Here is a 20665-nt window from a genome sequence, read left to right on the forward strand (position 1 = left end):
TGCTGGAATCATTTACTTAGTGTTCCCATGTTAAGTTCCTCTTATCATAAATGTTTTCTCTTAAAAGTATGCTGTAGACCGTTTTCCAAAAAAAAAAATCATATTAAACATAGAAATCTTTGAACTTGAACTCTTGCTCCTACTTCTCCATCCTGCTTTCTGTTTTCACACACCTATTTTTCCCCTCAAAATATTTTTTGGTACTTCTAAATTCTGTAATTCAAATGAAAATAAAACCTAGTGGGTCACTTCATCTAAATCTTCCTTCTACTACTAAGAGTCAAATAGAGCATATCACCTTCCGAGAGTGTTTTCTCAGTTGGCATGCTGTAAATTTAAAAAAACCCAAACCACCTGTATGAAATATACCCATTACCCATATTGGCCACCTCCACAGCAGCTGATGTACAGACAATTATCACTTGTTACCTTCTGCAGAATGTTTTACATGTGCATGGTTTACACCTTTCACCAAACTGGGCCTCGATAGTATACTTCAATAATTAGGCCAGTCTCTTAGTCCATTCAGGTTTCAGAGTAGCGGCCGTGTTGGTCTGTATTCGCAAAAAGAAAAGTAGGACTTGTGGCACCTTAGAGACTAACCAATGTATTAGAGCATAAGCTTTCGTGAGCTACAGCTCACTTCATCGGATGCATTCAGTGGAAAATACAGTGGGGAGATTTATATACACCGAGAACATGTATTTTCCACTGAATGCAACCGATGAAGTGAGCTGTAGCTCAGGAAAGCTTATGCTCTAATATATTGGTTAGTCTCTAAGGTGGCACAAGTCCTCCTTTTCTTTTAGTCCATTCAGTAGTCCCTAGGCATCATTCCCTACTGCCCCTCATGGAGAATATTAGACTACACAACGTGGCCCCTGGCCTTAACTCTGGTGTAAGGAACTTTTATGGCCATTTGTACAATTCCAGTGGAAATATTTCCAGTGTTTTATATACTCGATGTGGGTTGGAATTTCCAGCAGCTCCATGCTGGGAGGGCTTGAAGGAGGCATAGAGTTCGTTCCTCCGCAACTGGGCTAAACAGACGTTGCCTTGCAAGGCTGTAGGTTTGCATTTCCTTTTACAAAGCGCTTGGAGCCCTTAGGATGAAAAGCTGGGAGGGCAGCGGAGTGAGCCGGGCTCAGAACGAAATGCAAGAAGCCTTCGAGCCAAGCGTCTAGACGTGTCTTTACTCCCGCGCTTCAGCCGTTGTGTCTGAATTGCCTTGCGCTGCGCTGGCCTAAGGGAGACCCCGCAAGCGCCGGAAGGGAGCCGGCTGGGCCCCGCGGCTGGCCACAGCTCTCGGAGGTGCGAAGGGGGGACACTCGCCGCCCCGAGCGGCTCCCGGCGGGGCCCTTTGCAAACGCGAACTCCGCGCACGGCCGCTGTGACCGGCCGCAAACAAAACCGCGCCCCCGGGCCCGGCCCGAGCGGAGCCGCTGGCTGAGCCCCCGCCCCCCCCCCCGGGCCAGCGCGGCGGCGCGCGCGGCGTCAGGGGGCGGGGGACCCCCTTCGCGCGCCCCCGAGCCCGGCCTCGGTTGCCATGGCAGCCGGCCGCCCGCGAGCTGCGGCCTGGCTTCGTCTCCGGCGCCCCGCCGGCGAGGGGTCCCGGGCGGCACGTCGTCCCCAGGCCCCGCGGGCAGGCTGGGGGGCTGGCCCCGGCACGCAGCTGCGAGCGCCTTCGCCGGGCAGGTGAGCCAGGCCCCAGGCCTCCCTGCTCGGCGGGGGGCGGGGTCCGCCAAGCCCCCTGCTCCCCCAGAGCCGCTGCTGCTGCACCCCCCCCCCCCCGCCTGAGGTGGTTTCCATCACATGCAGGGTTTACAGCTCGGTGCCATGGCTCCCAGCCCCCCCCCCACTGTTCCAGCCCCCCCCCCCCCCCCGCCTGAGGTGGTTTCCATCACATGCAGGGTTTACAGCTCGGTGCCATGGCTCCCAGCCCCCCCCCCACTGTTCCAGCCCCCCCCCCCCGCTCACCCCTTCTTTTGAAACCGGGACCTGCCTCGTGGCCCGCGGGGGGTGAGACCCAGGTGGGTTGGTGGCTGCTGCTGGACGTGTTTGGTTTTTCAGTTTTATTTTTAAAGCCCCCCCCCCCGCCAGGGACCCCAGGGCAGAGTGCGCCCCTCGGCTGGTAGGTAGGAAACTAGAGGCCAGGTAGCTCCCGTCACCATGGCCTTTCTGGGACAAGGCTGGATTAACGTACAAACCGCTGTCACGGTGGGCTTGTGAGCCAGCCTGTCCAGAGTTAACCCCTAAGTGTGCAGCGCAACAGGAGGGGGAGTTCAGAGCGCGGTGAGGCATTGATTTTTGAGGGGAAAGCAAAGCAGCAGGAACCTCTCCGCCCTGGCCACGGGTCTCTGAACAAGATAACTTGAGGGTTTTCTTGCCTGTTACTTGCACTGTGATCTGTCACTCCTCGCTCAGGGGTTATGGAAGAGCGTTTATTGTTTAACTTCCCCTTGACGTACCGAGCTTGATTTAGTCTTTTATTTTTTTTTGTAGAAGGGTGGGTGAACTGAGTGGTGAGAGTCCTAGGAGCAGTGGCTTGTACTCCCTTCCAGCTCTGAAAATGTGTCTCCGGCCTAGTTTGCATCACAGTCCTGCTCCTCTAATCCTGGGCCTCTCTTCAGGGACTTGTGGTTTTGATAATGTGGTTTAAACGAGGATTAGGAGGATACCTTCAGACTCTCTCTCCTCTGTGATCTAAAGCAAGATTCTGTCCTTCTTACCTTGTTAAAAGCCTGTCATTAGCTACAGTTCATTTTCCTTGCTTAGAAAGGCAATTACGTTGTGAGGATTTATGTCTCCTTATCACATCCTGAGATAAACAGAGAAACTTTAATGGAAATTCAGCTCCCAAGAAGATTAGACCTCCCTGCTGTGTGTTACTAACTTTTCTTTCCAGACAGCACAATGTTTCTGTCCCAAAAGAAAGCAACATCTGTCAGGTACCATAGTAAATTAACCACTAGAGGGAGAGTGTGGAATCCCAAAAGTGCAGTGAAAAATTGCACAAGAAGCTGAAGTTGGCTCCTTATTCATGGTCCAGCTCCTTATTCAAAGGCCAAAATTATTTACAAATACATCAGTGTAAGATTACATTTTTAGCAATTTCATCAAATTAATAAGATTGAATCTGATAAAAATTCAATTTCTAATTACTTAATTATTTATTGATTAAAAATCCAGTAAGGAGCTGGCTTTTGACTGGCTGTAAATGACAAACTAAGTTTTGGGTCACCTGAAGTAATGTGTCCCTGTGACTGGCAGACTTTTCTGAAGGAGCAAGGACATGGCACTTGACCTGAAGCTTTGTTCTTGAGCAGCACGCCTCCACCTTTTTTCTATATTTTACACAAGACTTGAATAAGGAGCTGCGTTTTGACTGACTGTATGTGCCAAAATGTTTCTCAGGTCACCCCAAGTGAGGTGTCCCCATGTCTGTCAGATTGTTGTGAAAGAGCTTGTTTAGTAATAGGATCAGCATAACACTTGGACATTCACTTGCTGATCCAAAGCTTTGTTATTGAGCGGTGTGGAGTGAGCTATGATGTGCCCACCCCACTTCCATTTTGTACACAGGACTTGAATAAGGAACTGAGTTTTGACAGATTGTATGTGACAAAAAAGCTTCAGGTCAGCCCAAGTGACACATCCCTACGACCGTTATTTTCTTATGAAGAGCTGGGGATATGCCACTCCCAGAGGTGAACTTTTATTTCCGGTCTGACAAATGTATTACCCCAATTTTTATTTTGTGTCTTAACTAATAAGAAAAATGCAGTATGCAATATGCATGTAAAAAATCAACAAAAGCAATATTTGGCAAATTTGCTGCAAATGCAGCTGTAATGTTTTCACAGAAATTGTATGATGGTTACAAATGAAGTCTATGGGAACTTTTGGTTTGTTGTTACATGAGTTAAGGACAGGAAAACTGGCTAAACTGATAGTACTGTGTTTAATTGTGTGACACTTATAAACACATGGCTTATGGTCAGTCTTGTGTCTTGTGCTCATTACGTAACAAAAATAATAAGGGGATACTGCTTGGGCACCATTGACTCCCAAATAATCATGTTTATTAACTCTATGCAAAAATACAAGGCCTAGAAGAATGCACACTGCTGCTCTGAGTGGTTTCTGATGGCTTCTAAAACATAGAAAATGGAGTACCACAAGAGTGCCCACAAACTACTTAAATGAATACTACCGAATTCTTATATACTACAATTACTGAACCTGTTAGTGTCTTTAGTATTGCTCTGAGATTTGTACAACACCGATGTGTCTTAGTGCACTTTAACAGAATGTGGATAACTCTTTCGGTGGCTAGAATATCACCACCTTTCCTTTTTAATTCCATCATAGAAATGCCAGCCTTCAATTTGATTAAGCATGGGGAAACATACAAAATGCTTCCTGGTGTTGTATGTTATCTCAACAACTTTGTACCTATAATGACAACACCTTTGCTTTAATAAACTCTATTATTTATGCAAATAATTTTGATGACTTCTGTTGAACTAAGCAATATTTGAAACATTATTTTAAATATTAATGATTTATTCAAGTTGCATGTAGAAGAGCTACAGAGAGGGCAGATGAAGGATTTTTCGGGAGTTGGGGGCATGTCATTTTTGACTGAATAGTCAGTGAGTGGTGTTTGAAAAGAGGCAGGTCATTGCTTTAAGAGGATTCCACCAAAACGCATCTTGTTTTCTTTCAGCTTACTTGCTGTGATGCACAGAAAGATGCAGGGATCACGATTAATGAAATGACGTGTACTCAGTTGATGCAATCCATTGCACTTGTTTACTTTGACTATGAAATTATAAAATAAGCAAAGAAGTCATTTATTATAATAAAAAAAAATTTAACTGAGCAGTTGTTGGTGCTGATCACCGGTGACCCCTATATTTAAGCATTCCAAAGGATTCGCATGCTGAGCCCCTGTTTTGCATAGAAGGGAAGTTTCTTCATAAATTTCTGCGTAGAATTGCTGCATAATGTGGTGCTGTCTGCCTCTTCATAAGGAGGCTTTTATGGTCTATACACAACCAGCTACAGCACTAAACTTCCAAGTGGAGAGGAAAACTTTGACAAAGTTGTGTGCGCAAAAGGACTAGTAACGGGGTTTCATAGACTGAGAGATTTTCAGGCCAGAGGGGACCATCTAGTCTGACTTCCTGTATGTTACCAGCAAATTTCATCCAGTTGTTAGCCTTGTTGCTGGGCTCAAACCAGCTTCTGTTTGACTAAGATATATCTTCTATAATGCCAAGTATCAGAGGGATAGCCGAATTGGTCTGTATCCACAAAAACAACAAGGAGGCCGGTGGCACCTTAAAGACTAACAGATGTATTTGGGCATAAGCTTTCGTGGGTAAAAACCCTCACAATAAAGTGAAGAAGTGGGATTTTTTACCCACAAAAGCTAATGCCCAAATAAATCTGTTAGTTTTTAAGGTGCCACCAGACTTCACATTGTTCTTCTAGAATGGCATCCACTTGATATGGAGACCTCAAGAGATGAAGAATCCATCACTCCTCTTGATAGTCTGTTTTAATGGTTAATCACCCTCACTGTTAAAGATTTGTGCCTAATTTCTAACTTGACTTTGTCTGGCTTCAGCTTCCAGCTATTGGTTCTTGTTCTGCCTTTCTCTGCTAGGTGAAAAGCCCTTTGGTGCCTTCTCTTTGTCCACATGAAGGTACTTACACACTTCAATCAAATATTCTTTTTGATAAGCTACACAGATTGATCTCTGTAAATCTGTCACTGTAAAGCATTTCCTCCAGCCCTTGTACCATTTCTGTGACTCTTTTCTGTGCTCTCTCCAATTTTTCAACCTCCTTTTTTAAAATGTGGACACCAGAAGTGGATGCAGTAGTCCCTTCCAGCCTGACATTTTTATGATTCTGTGATACTTCTAGTTGAGTTGAATGTCTCCTGGCTCTCTTTCCCTTCTTGGTCTCAAATCACCTGTCCACTTCTTTGGTTTGTACTCACACTAATTCCCTTATTGATGATCCCTTCCCTTGTGGTGTCTGTGACCATGATTTCCAAATCTGGTTGTTCAAGTCTTTGTTTTCTCAGCTGTTGCACAATGTGGCAACTCATGCTTCCAGACCAAGTCTTCTCCTCCAGGAAGGTTCCCAGCTTGCATTTTCTATGCTAGAAATCTATTCTGTCTTCCAGCAGAAAGGAGAACTTAGTACATCCAAAGTGGGTTGCAGCAGTTTGTTCTTTCATCATCCATATCCGCTACCTCTGGTGCGGAGCCATACCTACAACAAGAACAGCCTGTCTGCCACTCCCGTTGACCTGGCAATTGGCTTGTATACAAGCCTCACTGCTCAGCTCCCTTCCTTGGAAACGGGGAGGGAATAACCACTTAGAGACTTCAAACACTGGTTTTGTTCGAAGGGTCCCAGCAACAAAGCTCTCTTTGAGACACAAACCTGACTCAGCTGGTCAGTTCGGGGTGCACAGCTAGCCACACAACATTCTGTGGAGAACAAACAGATGGAACAATGCAACACTTGCTAAGTCAGGGAGTTCCATGCTAATGTTTCAAGTCAGGGAGTTCCATGCCTCTGCTAGGTCAGAATGGTCTGACTGTCAAACTCTGGTCCCTTATTCAGAATGGAAGTGATGTGGGGGTGTGCCATTTGGCAGGCAATTGCACAGGAGCACAGCTTTGGTTTGGGGAAAAACTTATTCACTGGTTGTGGAGACATGCCACTTGGGGTGACCTGAGACTCCTTTTGTCCCAGTCAGTAGGTCAGTCAAAACCCTCCTCCTTTGCCCAGTTGGGATGGGGGTGTGACATGTGGCAGCATATTGCTCAAGAATGAAGGTTCGAGTGGGGGAATTAACATTTCCCAGCTCCTTCGGAACAGTCTGATGGTTGAGGGGGACTGTGGCTTTGGGTGACCTGAGACCTGTTTTATCACCTACAGTCTGTCCAAAAACAGCGCCTTATTCAAACTCTATGCCCAATATGGAATTGGGATGAGGGTGTGACATGTGGCAGCCCATTGCGCAGGAACGAAGCTTTGGGTTGGTGAGTGGCATGTCCTGGCACCTTCAGAACAGTCTGTAGGTCACAAGGATGTGTTGCTTGGGGTCATCCAAAACTTATTTTCTCACAAACAGCCAGTCAAAACCCAGCTCCTTATTTGATTATTTAATAAATAATTAAGTAATCTGTAATTAAAATTTTTATCACATTCAATCATTAATTTGGTGACCTTTTCTAAAAATTTAATCCTACATTAATGTATTTTTAAATAATTTTGGCCTTTGAGTAAGGAACCGGGAACCACAAATAAGGGGCTGATACCAAGAATAAGAAACCTACTTCAGCATTATAAATTGTAGCATATATATTTGTGTAGAAGCCTTGCACGATTAGTAACCAACTAATTTTCCCACAAAACTATGGGCTTTGATAAAATAATTTTTTTAATGTGAAATCAATTATAAAACAAAAAAAATGAGGTGTGAGCTTTTGGATTGGACAGTGTTAGGGCTCTGAGTAAATGAAGGCAGAAAAATCTTGGATTAATAGCCATGCAAAAGAAACTTCTTTTGTTTACTGGAAGTGGACCTTCTACATGTATGTTGTTTTTTTTAATATGTTACACCTACCAATAACTTTAGGTGGCTAGATGCAGAATCCAAATTGAAATCAGTTCATGACCTGATCTGACTTCTCCTGGAACAATAGTAAATAGACCCATATGCACACACAGAAATAAGACCAAACATAGGTCTTGGTCTTATAATTTTAATTAAATGTTAATCATTAAAAGAATTAGATATCTTCAGCTTTTAATTCTGCTGTACTCTGCCAAAGGATAACTACAAATGATTTTATGCACAATGCCAGTTTTACGTCTTTTCAGGACTTTTGTGTGTGTGTTTTTAATTAAAACTTTCCACAATGGATCAATCTCCCCTTATTTGTTTATATAATTTTATAGCAGGCTGACACAAAAAATGTTTGTGCTGAACACACAGCATTAAACAGTTGTTCATTTTGCATCGCTGGGTGACCTTTGTCCCACATAAATCTAATCCCATTTTGGTATGCGACAGAATAATTTGTAGCTACTCTCCACGTGCTTGATGTGGAGTCATTGTTGGCCTTTTTTTTTTTTTTTTTAAACTTGGCTTTGGTAAAAGTTTTCCGAGCAGAACAACTGAAGGGATTTTATTTAATATCAATGTCGCAAGTAAGACGAGAAATTTAATTTAGGGAAACTGCATGAAATGTGAAACCATGCAAAGAATGCAGGTGACATTTGGTGTCTTTAACCCCATAAGGCCTCTGATGATTGGAAAAACCAGCAGCCATGGGAAGGTTACCAAAATAATCCTCTCTGTGCATATGGCTTTGGTTAGATGGGCTGTTCGGTGTGGGCCATGCATTACGAAAGTAGTTTGGGTTTTCTGTTGCATGTTTTCAGATCATTCTAATTCTGGAGATACTTAGATATCTAGCCTGGCTCTGAATTTCAAACAAACCATGGAAAATTGGGAATCCATTAAGGTAAACTTTGTGTTAGGAAGCATAGCAAGAGCCTAAGTATATATATTGATGCACTGTCTGTCATTCTTACCAGAGGATTATTAACTTCTTCTTCATGACCATAGGATTCCAAGAAGCCAGATACAACCCCCACTGGCAAACAATCTGGCTTCTTGGAATCCTATGGTCATGAAGAAGAACCTGATAATGGGGCTGGATGTTCCTTACTTGGATCTAAACTGAGCAGTATAAATTACGACCTTATTTAAAAAGAAAAGTACTTGTGGCACCTTAGACACTAACAAATTTATTTGAGCATAAGCTTTTGTGAGCTACAGCTCACTTCATCGGATGCTGTAGCTCACGAAAGCTTATGCTCAAATAAATTTGTTAGTCTCTAAGGTGCCACAAGTACTCCTTTTCTTTTTGCGAATACAGACTAACACGGCTGCTACTCTGAAACCTGACCTTATTTAAATGGATTATGTTACTCTGAACTCTTACAAAAGTTGTTTAAAGGTCAAATACTGAATGTTTTAAATGCTATATAGAGTTTTGAAAACCCAGGTCTGAATATAAAAACTGCTTTCTTTAAAAGTGACATCCTAAATATTGCATGTGTATGTTTTTCAGCTGTTTATTGTAATAGTCTTCTAGCTGTTACTATGGGTGCATTTGTTTTCTGCCCCTTAAGGCCCAGATTCTGCAAAAGCTTGTGCACATGCTTACTGTTGCTACTGAAATAATGAGACTACTCATGGAATTTATTTATTTAGCTTTAGATAAAAAGAATCCAAGGCTCTAAGTGCCATAAGACATCATCAATAATCCAGTAATATCCCAGCACCATTTCAACAAAAACTCAGCTAGACAATCATGTATAGCAGTGATTCCCAAACTTGTTCCACTGCTTGTGCAGGGAAAGCCCCGGTGGGCCGGGCTGGTTTGTTTACCTGCCGCGTCTGCAGGTTCGGCTGATCACGGCTCCCAGTGGCCGCAGTTCGCTGCTCCAGGCCAATGTAAGCTGCTGGAAGCGGCGGCTAGTACGTCCCTCGGCCTGCACCGCTTTCAGCAGCCCCCATTGGCCTGGAGCAGCGAACCGCAGCCAGTGGGAGCCGCAATCAGCCGAACCCGCAGACGCAGCAGGTAAACAAACCGGCCCAGCCCTCCAGGGGCTTTCCCTGCACAAACAGCAGAACAAGTTTGGGAACCACTGATGCATAGAAATGCCTTTCTACCCTTTCATTGTTGGGAGCAGCATGCCTGCTGCCGTCTCCAAAAACCAACCAAACAGGTGGCTTTAGCCAGCATGTGCAGAAGGTCACCAAATTTGGGCTACATTGGACCAAATGGGGGAGAAGTTCCAGACTCCTGGAGCCCTTGTAGGGTAGCTGGCAACCTACTTCTCCTTCTCTTTTGGAGCGAGAGAGATCCAGCTCAAGTATCCCTGCTAACCACAGCTGTGAGTGTGCCCTTATTACACGTATTAACTACTTGCGCCAAACAATTTGTTCAACCTTGTAGTTAGCTGGGCACTCTTGAGTACCTTTCCCAGCCCTGAAGAAGAATTCTGTCGAAAGGTTATCTCTCTCACCAACAGAAGCTGGTCCAATAAAAGATATTATTTCACCCACCTTGTCTCTCTAGTATCTTGGGACCAACATGGCTCCAGCAACACTGCAGACCATAGCTATGGCAGCCTGGCCTGGCGAGAGGGGTGGTCGCTCAGGTAGGTTTGTCCTGGCCATTTAGGGCTCTATAGGTCATAAACAACACTTTAAACTCCATCTGGAGTTTGGATGATGGATGGGCACCCAGTGCTGATCCAGGAGCGCTGGTGACACATGCTCCTGGTGAGACAACGCTGCAGTCTGTACTGACTTCGTGTCCAAATGATTCTGATGCTGCTTAGCCCCATGTAGAGTGCATTGCAGTAGTCTAATTTTGAGTAACAAAGGCATGGGTGACAGTGGCAAGGTCAATATGCAAAAGGAAAGGTCACAACCTCCTAGCCAGATGCAGGTGGTAAAAAGCTGGTTGGATTCCTGCTGTGATATAGCCATCAAACAGCAGGTTGGGGTCTAAAATCACTATAAAGTTGTGAACCCTAGTAATTCATGATGGATATGTTCCCTCAGTCCAACGGACTGAGATTACCTCTGCCATCTCCTCTGGCTGCTTCCCCTAGCCCACCACCATTAACTCAGTCTTGTCTGAGTTAAGCTTCAGTCAGCTTGCGCTCATCCATCCCCCAGTCTCAAGTAGATGTTTGCTGAGGTGCTGAACTGCGTTGTCCAAGTCGGACAAGCAGGGGTCCTAGGGATGCGGCAGCACCTGTGGCTTAAAGTAATAATAGCAACTGAATGCGTGGCTCCTGTCACATGTAGGGTTACAGTTTTGTTATGAAATGCATCCGATGAAGTGAGCTGTAGCTCACGAAAGCTTAGGCTCTAATAAATTTGTTAGTCTCTAAGGTGCCACAAGTACTCCTTTTCTTTTTGCGAATACAGACTAACACGGCTGCTACTCTGAAACCTGAGTTTTGTTAGTGGCTTTCACTGTCTAAATTGTTCTAGTGTCCTTGCAGATGAGGTAAAGACAGACAGCTGGGAGTCATGAGCTTACTGACAACACTGCACCCCAGGCCTCCTACCCACCCCATACACACGTTAATGGGAGGGCTGGCAGGATTCACAGGATTGTGCCCTGTGGAATCCTACACTTCAGAGCTCTCGGAGTAGAGTTGAGCACATGCCCATGTGTTGATAGGAGCAGGGCCAGCGTTTCTCCCAGACCTCACTCCTGTTTGTTTCTGCTCAGTTTTGAAAAGTAAAACAACATGGGAATTGTTTTTTCAGCAGCACCCCTGGTGGGCCTGATGCTTTGGAGATGATACCCCTGCCTCAAGACAGCTCCATCGTGGGAGGAGCTGAACTCCTGCCTCCCTTAGTGACATCCATGGGGCTTGAGGGTGCTTGGCAACTCATGGGGTTGGGCCCTTACTTGGGCATGGGAAAAGCGGGGGCAAGATAAAAAAGCAGGGGAAAGGGAAGGGGACATGAAGGATGAAGCTTACATAAAATAAGGGCAGGAGGTTTTCTTTGTGCCACTTGTGTGCCATGTGTCTTTCTTTTGGATTTAGTGTCAGCAGACAGAGAGGAGCATGTTTGCATGGGAAGAAATGGGTATCCATTGAGCACAGGCAGGAAACCAAGGCAGGCAGGTTTAGGAGGAGAACTGAAGAGACCGTGGGAGACTGTACCATCAGCTAGCTGGGTTCTGGTGTATTTTGTGGGGTATGGTCTTTTTGCTACCCAACATGGATAAGGAAATGTACTCCTTAGTCTTTGAGGTGCAAATCCAGTGATTCCTTATTCTGTCGTCTGCATGCATCGTATGTGAAAGTGATCCCAGTCTGGGGCAGCAACCTTCAGAGACTGGCAGGGCCCTTGTTTTGTGTCTGGATTTTTCCATTTCAGTTTGATTACCCTTTACAGACTACCCTTCTGTTGGCTTGATAGAAACATAGGAGTAGCCTTCCCAGATCAAAGCAGTAGTTCATCTAGTCAGCAGTCTGGTCTCCTCCTTCAGGGGCAACACCAAATGCTGCAGAGGATGTTACCAGAAACTCCATAACAGAATAACCTGCCAATAAGCACTTTAATATACAGATTTTAGTCCTTTTGTGTGGTTACGTCTGTGTGGAGCCTTGCTGTCCTATTGAAATAAGTATTTCCAGGGTTAACCCTTGTCTGTTGCCTTCTCATCTGTGAATGCAAAATTGCAAGGATGAGCAACAGCAAGGTCCAGTGGATTTGGGCCTAGCCTAGACTGCAACTTCTTTTTCCATAGCTGCCACTGACTTGCTGTATGACCCTGGGCAAGTCACTTCATCTCTCTGGGCCTTTGGTTTCTTTCCCACCCTTTGTCTGTATTGTCTTTTTGGTTTGTGAACTTTTCGGGGCAGGGACCATCTCTCTCCATGTGTTTGTACAGTGCTCAGCACAATGGGCTCTGATCTCACCTGGGGCATCCAGGTGTTACCACAGTACAGATAGTTAACAGTAATAACAATGCTGATGTGCAGGGCAGATCTTGTTAATAGGTAATTACTATAAATTGTCCTGCTGGACTAGAGAGCTCTGAGCCCATCCCTGTAATGTCCATGAGACACTGTGTTCCTTCCTAGTGTGCTAACTTGTCAGCAGCACGGTGGACCAGGCACCACTCATTGGTTGTCACAGAATATTTTTACAGGATCAATGAGTCCTGTTTTAAAAATAAACCACATCAGGTTTGCCCCAACACTCAGCGTAATAGAGTCTTTGACATTAGACAACAGCGGGAGACCATTGTCCCGTGACAGAGGCCTTGTTTGTTTGTTTGCATTACAGGTGTGCCTAGCTGTACAAAAACATAGTAAGAGAGAGTCTGCCCCAAAGAGTTTGCAGTCTAGGTAGGCAAAGCATGGAAGAAAGGCAGGCTCCATCCCCTTTCCTCCAATGTGTTTTCAGAACACCAAGGACACCTTTGTAACGTGCCACAAGCTGGAGGGCTGAATCATTTGCATAAAATAGAACACATTTCATCCTTTCCGATCACCCCAAGGGCTGGTGGAACCTCTGCATGGCTCATGATCGAGAATCACAGGCTGGGAGTCCAGGCGGCCTCATGGGGGCCCCTGATGTAGCATTTGTAGATGTGAAGCAGATTATTCATGCCAGGTCACAAGGGTTTTGCAAAAGATACTGATAAATTCTGCACATGGACCTGCTGGGACATTTCCCTAAAGCCCTTAAATTGTGAAGTTTTTTCCCAGCCATGAGGATCATCCTATGCAGGGTGAACAGGCAGAAACCCACCACAAACATTGTAAACAAGGAAAAGGGAGTGGGGAAGGGGGAGGAAAGGGAAAAAACTTCTAAAAAGAGAGGGAGAGATCTCCTTCCCACCACTCCCCCCAGTGTTTCAATTATTTGAATTACAGGAGAACCTTGGAGTTATGAACACCTTGAGAATGGAGATTGTTCATAACTCTGAAATGTTTGTAACTCTGAACAAAATGTTATGGTTGTTCTTTCAAAAATGTACAACTGAACATTGACTTAATACAGCTTTGAAACTTTACTATGCAGAAGAAAAATGCTGCTTTTAACCATCTTAATTTAAATTAAACACAGAAATAGGTTCCTTACTTTGTCAAATTTTTTTAATCCTTCCCTTTTTTTTAGTAATTTATCTTTAACACAGACTGTACTTGTATTTGCTTTTTTCGGGGAGGGTTTCTACTGCCTGATTGCATACTTCTGGTCCCTAATGAGGTGTGTGGTTGACCCGTCAGTTCATGACTCTGGTATTCGTAACTCTAAGGTTCCATTGTAACTGCTTTTCAGAAAAGAGGATATTCAGTTTACCTCCTCCCCTTCCATCCCAACCTGAATCCTTGGCATGTGATATTTGTAGCAGGGGGAATTGTTGTAATAAATAAATGCTGTTGGCATGGAACTCGCTTGTCTGTGTGTCTTGTGCACACGGTTGTCTGTGTCTACATGTAAATGGGCTAGATCTATGGTAAGGTTTTGTATCTTGGTGGGTGTTTCTCTTTGGAGGCCACAATACTGTGAGAGCCTGGGGCTTGCATTCTGTGCCTGGCTAGAGCAATTAGGCTGAGGACTTTATAAATGAAATGGAAACTGACTGTGAAGCAGGGGTGCACTTACAAGGATGCTGGGTCCTCGCCATTTTTTTAATTGACTTTTCAAAAAAAATCCTACTTTTGGTAGATGCATACTCTTTATATAACGTAATCTGGATTTTTCTTTTAAGTTACGATCTCTTCCTCTGATGTTTATAAGGATCTTTTCAGCCAAGAGGAAACTGACATTGCAGGGAAAATTGACTTTATACAAGGTTCTGTCAAGTACACAAAATGAACCAGCTTAAAAAAACCTAGAGGGAAATAATTTTTCAGCTAACGTCTTTCAGTTCTAGTGATCTTGGATGGCGCTAGTGACTAGGGGACTCCCAGTTTTCAGGGAGAAATGTGATTTTATTTTTTTCCCATCCAAAATGACTGTGTCCCTTTCTAACTGTGGCTACACCAAAGTCCTTGTAGATGATATTTCACAATAGCCCAAAACCGGGGGTGTTGGCTTAGGATTTGCTGTCAAAATGAATGCACATTTGCTGCTTCCATAAGTCTTGTAAACTTATTCGACTGTCATGTTTCTGTGGGGAAAAGCCAGGTTGTTGACTTGTATTTGTCTGTTAGGCATATCTAGGAGAAGCTCAATGCATAGTACCAGTCAGCTCTTGCCAAGGTTCTGTTTTTAGGAAGTAAAAATAGCTTGTGCCGTAACAGCGTCTTCAGTTTAGCTATTGCCTGTAAGTACATTGCAGTGCTGAATGAAGAACCAAGCAAAGAGATTTGTCAGAAGGATTTTGTTGGATAAAAGATAAGGTAGCTGGCTGCTTTTGGTATTGAATGTTCTTTGGGTGTTAGAAATATAACTGAAGATCTCTTAACCAGCATTATGCTTCTGTTGTTATTTTTCACAGGATCTGTGTGGGCGGGGGTGACAGGAGGGAGGTCTGCAAGGTCTGGCTGCTGGCAGCTGCGTTTCATTCTGTTAATCTAACATACGCCACTAACAAACAGCTAACAGAGAATAGTGCTGGCTCGAGGAGCAAGGGTCTGTGGTTTTGGAGCAAGGGGGATCTGATTTCTATCCTTACTGCTGTAATACAATTCCTAGTGCTCTGGGAGGATACATACTGGTCATCTTGACATCTGCTGTGACCACAGAAGTTTTACAATGTTGTTTGATCCTGTGGTAGCATTTGGAATCCAACCAGTCTTTCTCTGTTAGAATGAGTCAGTCCCAGTCCACTTGCTGCCTGTTAGCATTAGCTGAACTAGATTGTGACTTTTATACATATGCATTTCTTCTTCTTTTAGGGTTTCTGAATGGTACTGCTGGCCCTGTTGTCCTGTCTGATTTTTGCTATGGTTTGTTTGGACTGAAATGGCAAATTCTCAGCCCATTAACCAGCTAAATTCAGAGACTGAGAGATCCAGTCCAGAACTGCCAGCAGCCTCTGAAGACAAAGAGCAACCTTCAAAGGGATCAACATGCCAACTGCAGGAGAGGGCTGTAACAGCACTCCAGTCCACAGGGCCTGCTCAGACTTTACCGACCTCTGGACAAGTGTTTGTGGATGCCTTTCAGCAAGCAGCAAGTATGCTTTGGCAACACAAACTTCCAAATCTCCCTTCTTCCCTTGACGTGTCAGCGCCGGCACAAGATGTTCCAGCAAACAGTTTAACAGGGCCTTTATATCAAGTTCCACTTCCTTCATTAAAGCAGCAGATGAAGCTAAAGAAGTCCATCTCCAGTGGAAAACAGGAGCAGTTTATAGAAAACACTCAGGTACAGCTCAAAAGGCAAGCAATGGCAAAATTTGTCCTGGGCTCTTTTGAAGATAACTCGTCTGATGATGAGCTGGTATCTGGATCTTTTAAAGTCACTAGCAGAAGTAGCGTGGTGAGCGTTGGTTCCTCCTCCTCTTTCGAGTCTTTTTCGCTAATATCACTGTCAGAGTCTGGATCTTCTTCCACAACCATGAGGTAAAGAGCCCTGAGATTTATTTCCAGCTTCTTTTGCTCAAAGCTATTTATAAATAAGTAAGGGGGAATGTGGAAAGTTGGTGTATAAAATTAAAAATTACCCCCAAATCCCACCCCACTCCCGTTTTACTGAAAATTGCTCTTTTTCTTTTAATGAAATTTTGTTTTTAAAAAGAAACATTTTATTTTCTGTTAACACGAGTCGGGTGCTGGAGTTTGAGTAGAACCTCGCTAATCCACACTTCGCTGGTCTGTGCATTTTAGAATTTTGCCCCCAAACACCAGGCTGTCTCTGCCCGCATCTTAGCCAAGGTTTAAAAGAAGAGCCTGCGCTGTTGCGAACTTTCTAAATCTAAACCTAAGCTATGCTTTGCAGCAGCGCGTGTGCTATGCTTTGTGAAATTGGGGCCTGGCTCAATAATTTGCAGTTGTCAGTGATTCCTAATAGTTGTCCTGGTCACTAGTGCAGATTTGCAAGGTTATGCTTCGAGAGGCTATTTATGTATATTACAACATTGCAATGTCCAACTTGCTGATGCATTAAATATATTATTAAGTGAACTGGGCAGGTGGGGGATTAATAATGGGATATGGAGCTGCAGAATGTAGTCTGCCCAAACTTGCCCGCTTCATGATAAGCCTTTAGGCGTACATATAGCTGGGGTTTTGAGGGGGCTTTCAGGTGAGCGCGGAGGAATATTTAGTACCCCTGTTTGAATTAGAAATGGGCCTGGATCCAGATCCTTGATCTAAAGAACCCCCTAGCGGTGATCCTGATGCACATGTTGCTTCTCAGACCCATCTCTACTTTGAACTAAATGCCACCATGCACAGTATGTTGCTGATTTGGTTTCAAAATGGATATAAAATAATAAACTCAGTGCAGTTGCTTGAAGTGGTGTAGCCCCAAGAACTGTGTTTGGTGTCTGTGCAGAGAGTTTTCTCCTCTCTCTATGTGTTGCATACGTGTCATGGGAGCGGAGGTGTCTGAACAGTTCTGAAAGTGCCTTGTTCGTGCTCAGACAGTGTCCCAGCCAAGCAGCTACACTTCACCAGTGTCAGCCCACTCTTGCCAATGAGCACTTCTGTGACTTTTGTCTGAAGAGGGGACTTTTGTTTGATTAGAGAGTTGCAGCTTGGATGCAGCAACTAGAGAGGTCATCCTAGTTCTTGCTCTTACATGTCAAGAGGAAAAGATTTCAGCTGAATTAAGGAACATAAAATGAGAGAAATAATACAAGGTGTATTTTAACCCTTGGACTGTGATGGGGGATGTGATTTGATAAATCAGTTTGACCCTGAGTTGCCCTGCCAACCTTTGTAGTTTTACAATCATGTGTGTGCGCTGACTGTGCAAAGGAGAGAGAGAAAGTGACTATACACAAAGTTCTGTCAAAAACACAAAGGAAACATTGCAAAACATAGATTTTTTTTCTTCTAATCTTTCCAAGGTTGTTGTTATAGATATTTATTGTCTATTTAAGAAAATCAGATGTAATTGTTCCTTTTATTTTTTTTGTCCATTGGATGTGCCCTTTTAAACACAGTAACTAAGTTAAAATTAGATCACTTCTTTTTCTCCCCCTGCTTTTTCTTTCATTTTGGTTTTTCCCTTGTGTGCTTGTTGTGAGGTGGTGGTGGTTTTTTCTCTCTCCAAGCACGCCATCTGTTGGTCTGTGCAAATGTTGCTACCTTGTCACTGCCAATAGTCACCACCTGGGCCAAAAATTTGCCCTCAGTTACCCTCATGGTAGCCTCACTAGTGGCTTTGCATGGAGGTAACTAAGAGCAGAATTTCTCTTACTGGTGGGAGGACAAGACCATATTTAATAGAGGAGAACATCATCATGTATGGTTTCAGAGTAGCAGCCCTGTTAGTCTGTATTCGCAAAAAGAAAAGGAGTACTTGTGGCACGTGATATGTTACACTTACCTTAGAGTTTATCTTTATGGTGTATTTGTTTTGCTCAGTAACTGCAATTTTATTTGGATGACGTATCAGAATGATTTTCAGACACGTTAAGCACACAGAATGAGTGCACAGTTAATGGCAACTTCATGTGCAAATATGGTGATTTCATATGTAATGCCGCCAGACCCTGGTCAGCAGCAATCAGGATCTAACCTGGGACCTCAGTACATGAGCCTCTACCGCATGAGCTAAAAGCCAACTGGCTCTTAGCTAAGGCTGTAGAGCAGGCTCATTTAACTCTCTCTAAGTGGTCTTGGTGCCACTAGATGGGACCGAACACCACACCTGGAAGTTGTGTGTGTTATACATACACAAATGTGCCTAGGAAAGTGGCAAAGAGTCCTGTGGCACCTTATAGACTAACAGACATATTGGAGCATAAGCTTTCGTGGGTGAATACCCGCTTCATCGGATGCTCCAATACATCTGTTAGTTTATAAGGTGCCACAGGACTCTTAGTCTGGATCTGTAAAAGAGGCAAACACGGCTATCACTCTGAAATGTGCCTAGTTAGCCATTTTCCCCTGCAGTTGCCTAACTTTTTTTTTTAGATTGGTACACAGTTGTGTCAATATGCTTCATGCCTATGTGTTCTGAAAGTCTAGTCTCAAATGAGCATTATGGAATTTTAAGGAACTATTTTCAATAATTATTCTAAATAAATTCGCAATGCACTGTCGGGGGTAGGAGACCTTTATACTCTTTTAGAAGCATCACTTAGGGAGATTTGGGCAGGAATAATTTAAACTTTTTTGCCCTTTTAAACTCAGGTACAAATACAGCCTTGTACTGTGCAACTTAACTGTGTTATTCCCTGTCTTTGGACTACACCAAAAGTAATATTTAATTCAGAAATTTCCAACATTATTTGACCGTCTCTGTTTTGGGCTGGAGGGGCTGGGGAGAGGGACGTTACTCAGACACTGTAAATGAAGGCCACCTGCCAGCACCATTTCTCTGCTTTTTCACTTTGTAAATGCATGGTTTCTGAGTGTGTTTAAATGACTACTAGCTGTTAATAAATGAATTGTATCCCTTTAAGGAATAGCAATAAGGTGACCTGGGGTTGAGCTAGCCTTGAGCAAAGGGCTGTTTTCCTTACTTCTTGGATCAGCAGATTATAGCGGTTGTGCGTGGTTTGCTTGCTCTTTAGCTGCTGAATTGTTTCACTTGATGTCCTTTAGAGGTAAGAGCTTTTAAAATTCTAAATGATAACAATATGCAGATGTGAGTGTTGGTGAACTGCTTGTGACTCAAAAGTGGGACCATGTGCCATAAGTGATCACAGTGTTTGACTGTCTGGTGAAACTTGGGGCCTGATCCCATGAGGTGCTGAGCACCCTCCATTCCTGTTGAATCCAGGAACCACACCTTGCCAGGTCAGGTGCTTAGAAAAAAGAGTCGCTGCTAGGAAAGGGATCATTCATGTTAGGCTTTTATTTCATCTGTGTGTCATGCTGAGGGTCTGGGATCCCAAACAAGTTACTTTTGTGTGTGATCATTGGTGACAAGCTGTGTCCCTCATTCTTATCCGTGGAGATGGCCAGGCAAAATTTTATCTGCTGGCACCACTGCTTGGAGAAACCATCACTATCCTTCCGTCGGCAGCAAAGGAAACTGCCTTTGCTAGTGGAAGAATCATAAAGCAGAATAAAAATGTTTACATGTACAAATGTGGGAGAAGCTGTGTGAGGCCTGGTGGCTGGGCCAGGGAGCTGGGATTCCTAGGATCTATTCCCAGCTCTGTCACCAGCTGCCTGTGATGACCTTGAACAGGTTCACTTCATCTTCCTGTACCTCAGTTTCTAATGATGCATATCTAACTTGCAGGCAGGGTTATGAGGATGAGTGAATTGGTGTTTGTAAATTATTCTGAAATCTGGAGAGGAAAGTTGCTGGTGTTAATGGAATCAAATCCACAGCCCTCCCTTGGACAAAACAATCAAGAGCAAGAGCTGCAGATTTGGCCCTATCAGTTACATATTATTTAATAACGTGTATTTCTAAAGAGCTTCTTGCTGAGGCACTTGAGGTGCTGAGCAAATGAATGGGACATGAGATAATTAAAACAGCTTACAAACTCGATGGTGCTGTTATTGCAGTAAAGCGCAGATTATGTGCTTGGAACAAAGTGCCCTCATTTTAAAAAAGAGGGGTCTTGCCTGGGGTTTGGTCTTAACACTTGGGGTTGCCTATTGCTAAAAAGTGAGACTGATTAAGATGTGTGGCGAGTCAGAGGGGGTTGGTGGGATCCATACCCTTGTGGCCGCTAGAGCAAAAGCCTCGTTGCTCACCCACCTTATGCATAAAGAGGGAAGTCACATGCAGTGGCATTACCAGAGTGCTGATCCTCCCCAGGCACCTTGCCAGGGAGGGCTTTGGAAGCCAGCAGGACGGATGCTGTCTCTACGGTGACCTTTATCAGCCCTGATGCTGCACCATTGACTTCAGTGCGCGTAGGATCCAGGCCCCAGGGCATGCAGGATGGGTGCAATGTGCTCACGGCTGCTTGCAATAGCATTTGTT

General features: G+C 44.2%; 1 protein-coding gene across 1 annotated transcript in view; it reads left to right on the top strand.

The window, feature by feature from the left end:
* The first annotated feature begins 15507 nt into the window (after positions 1-15507).
* The window catches only part of ACACB (acetyl-CoA carboxylase beta), a 70406-nt gene continuing 65248 nt past the window's right edge, over positions 15508-20665 (top strand). Inside the window, 2 exon segments of the mRNA XM_043498435.1 lie at positions 15508-15540; positions 15542-16167. Coding sequence (XP_043354370.1) covers positions 15508-15540; positions 15542-16167 — 659 coding nt within the window.

Source organism: Dermochelys coriacea, chromosome 15 (assembly GCF_009764565.3).
Source record: "Dermochelys coriacea isolate rDerCor1 chromosome 15, rDerCor1.pri.v4, whole genome shotgun sequence".
In the NCBI taxonomy this organism is placed as follows: Eukaryota; Metazoa; Chordata; order Testudines; family Dermochelyidae; genus Dermochelys; species Dermochelys coriacea.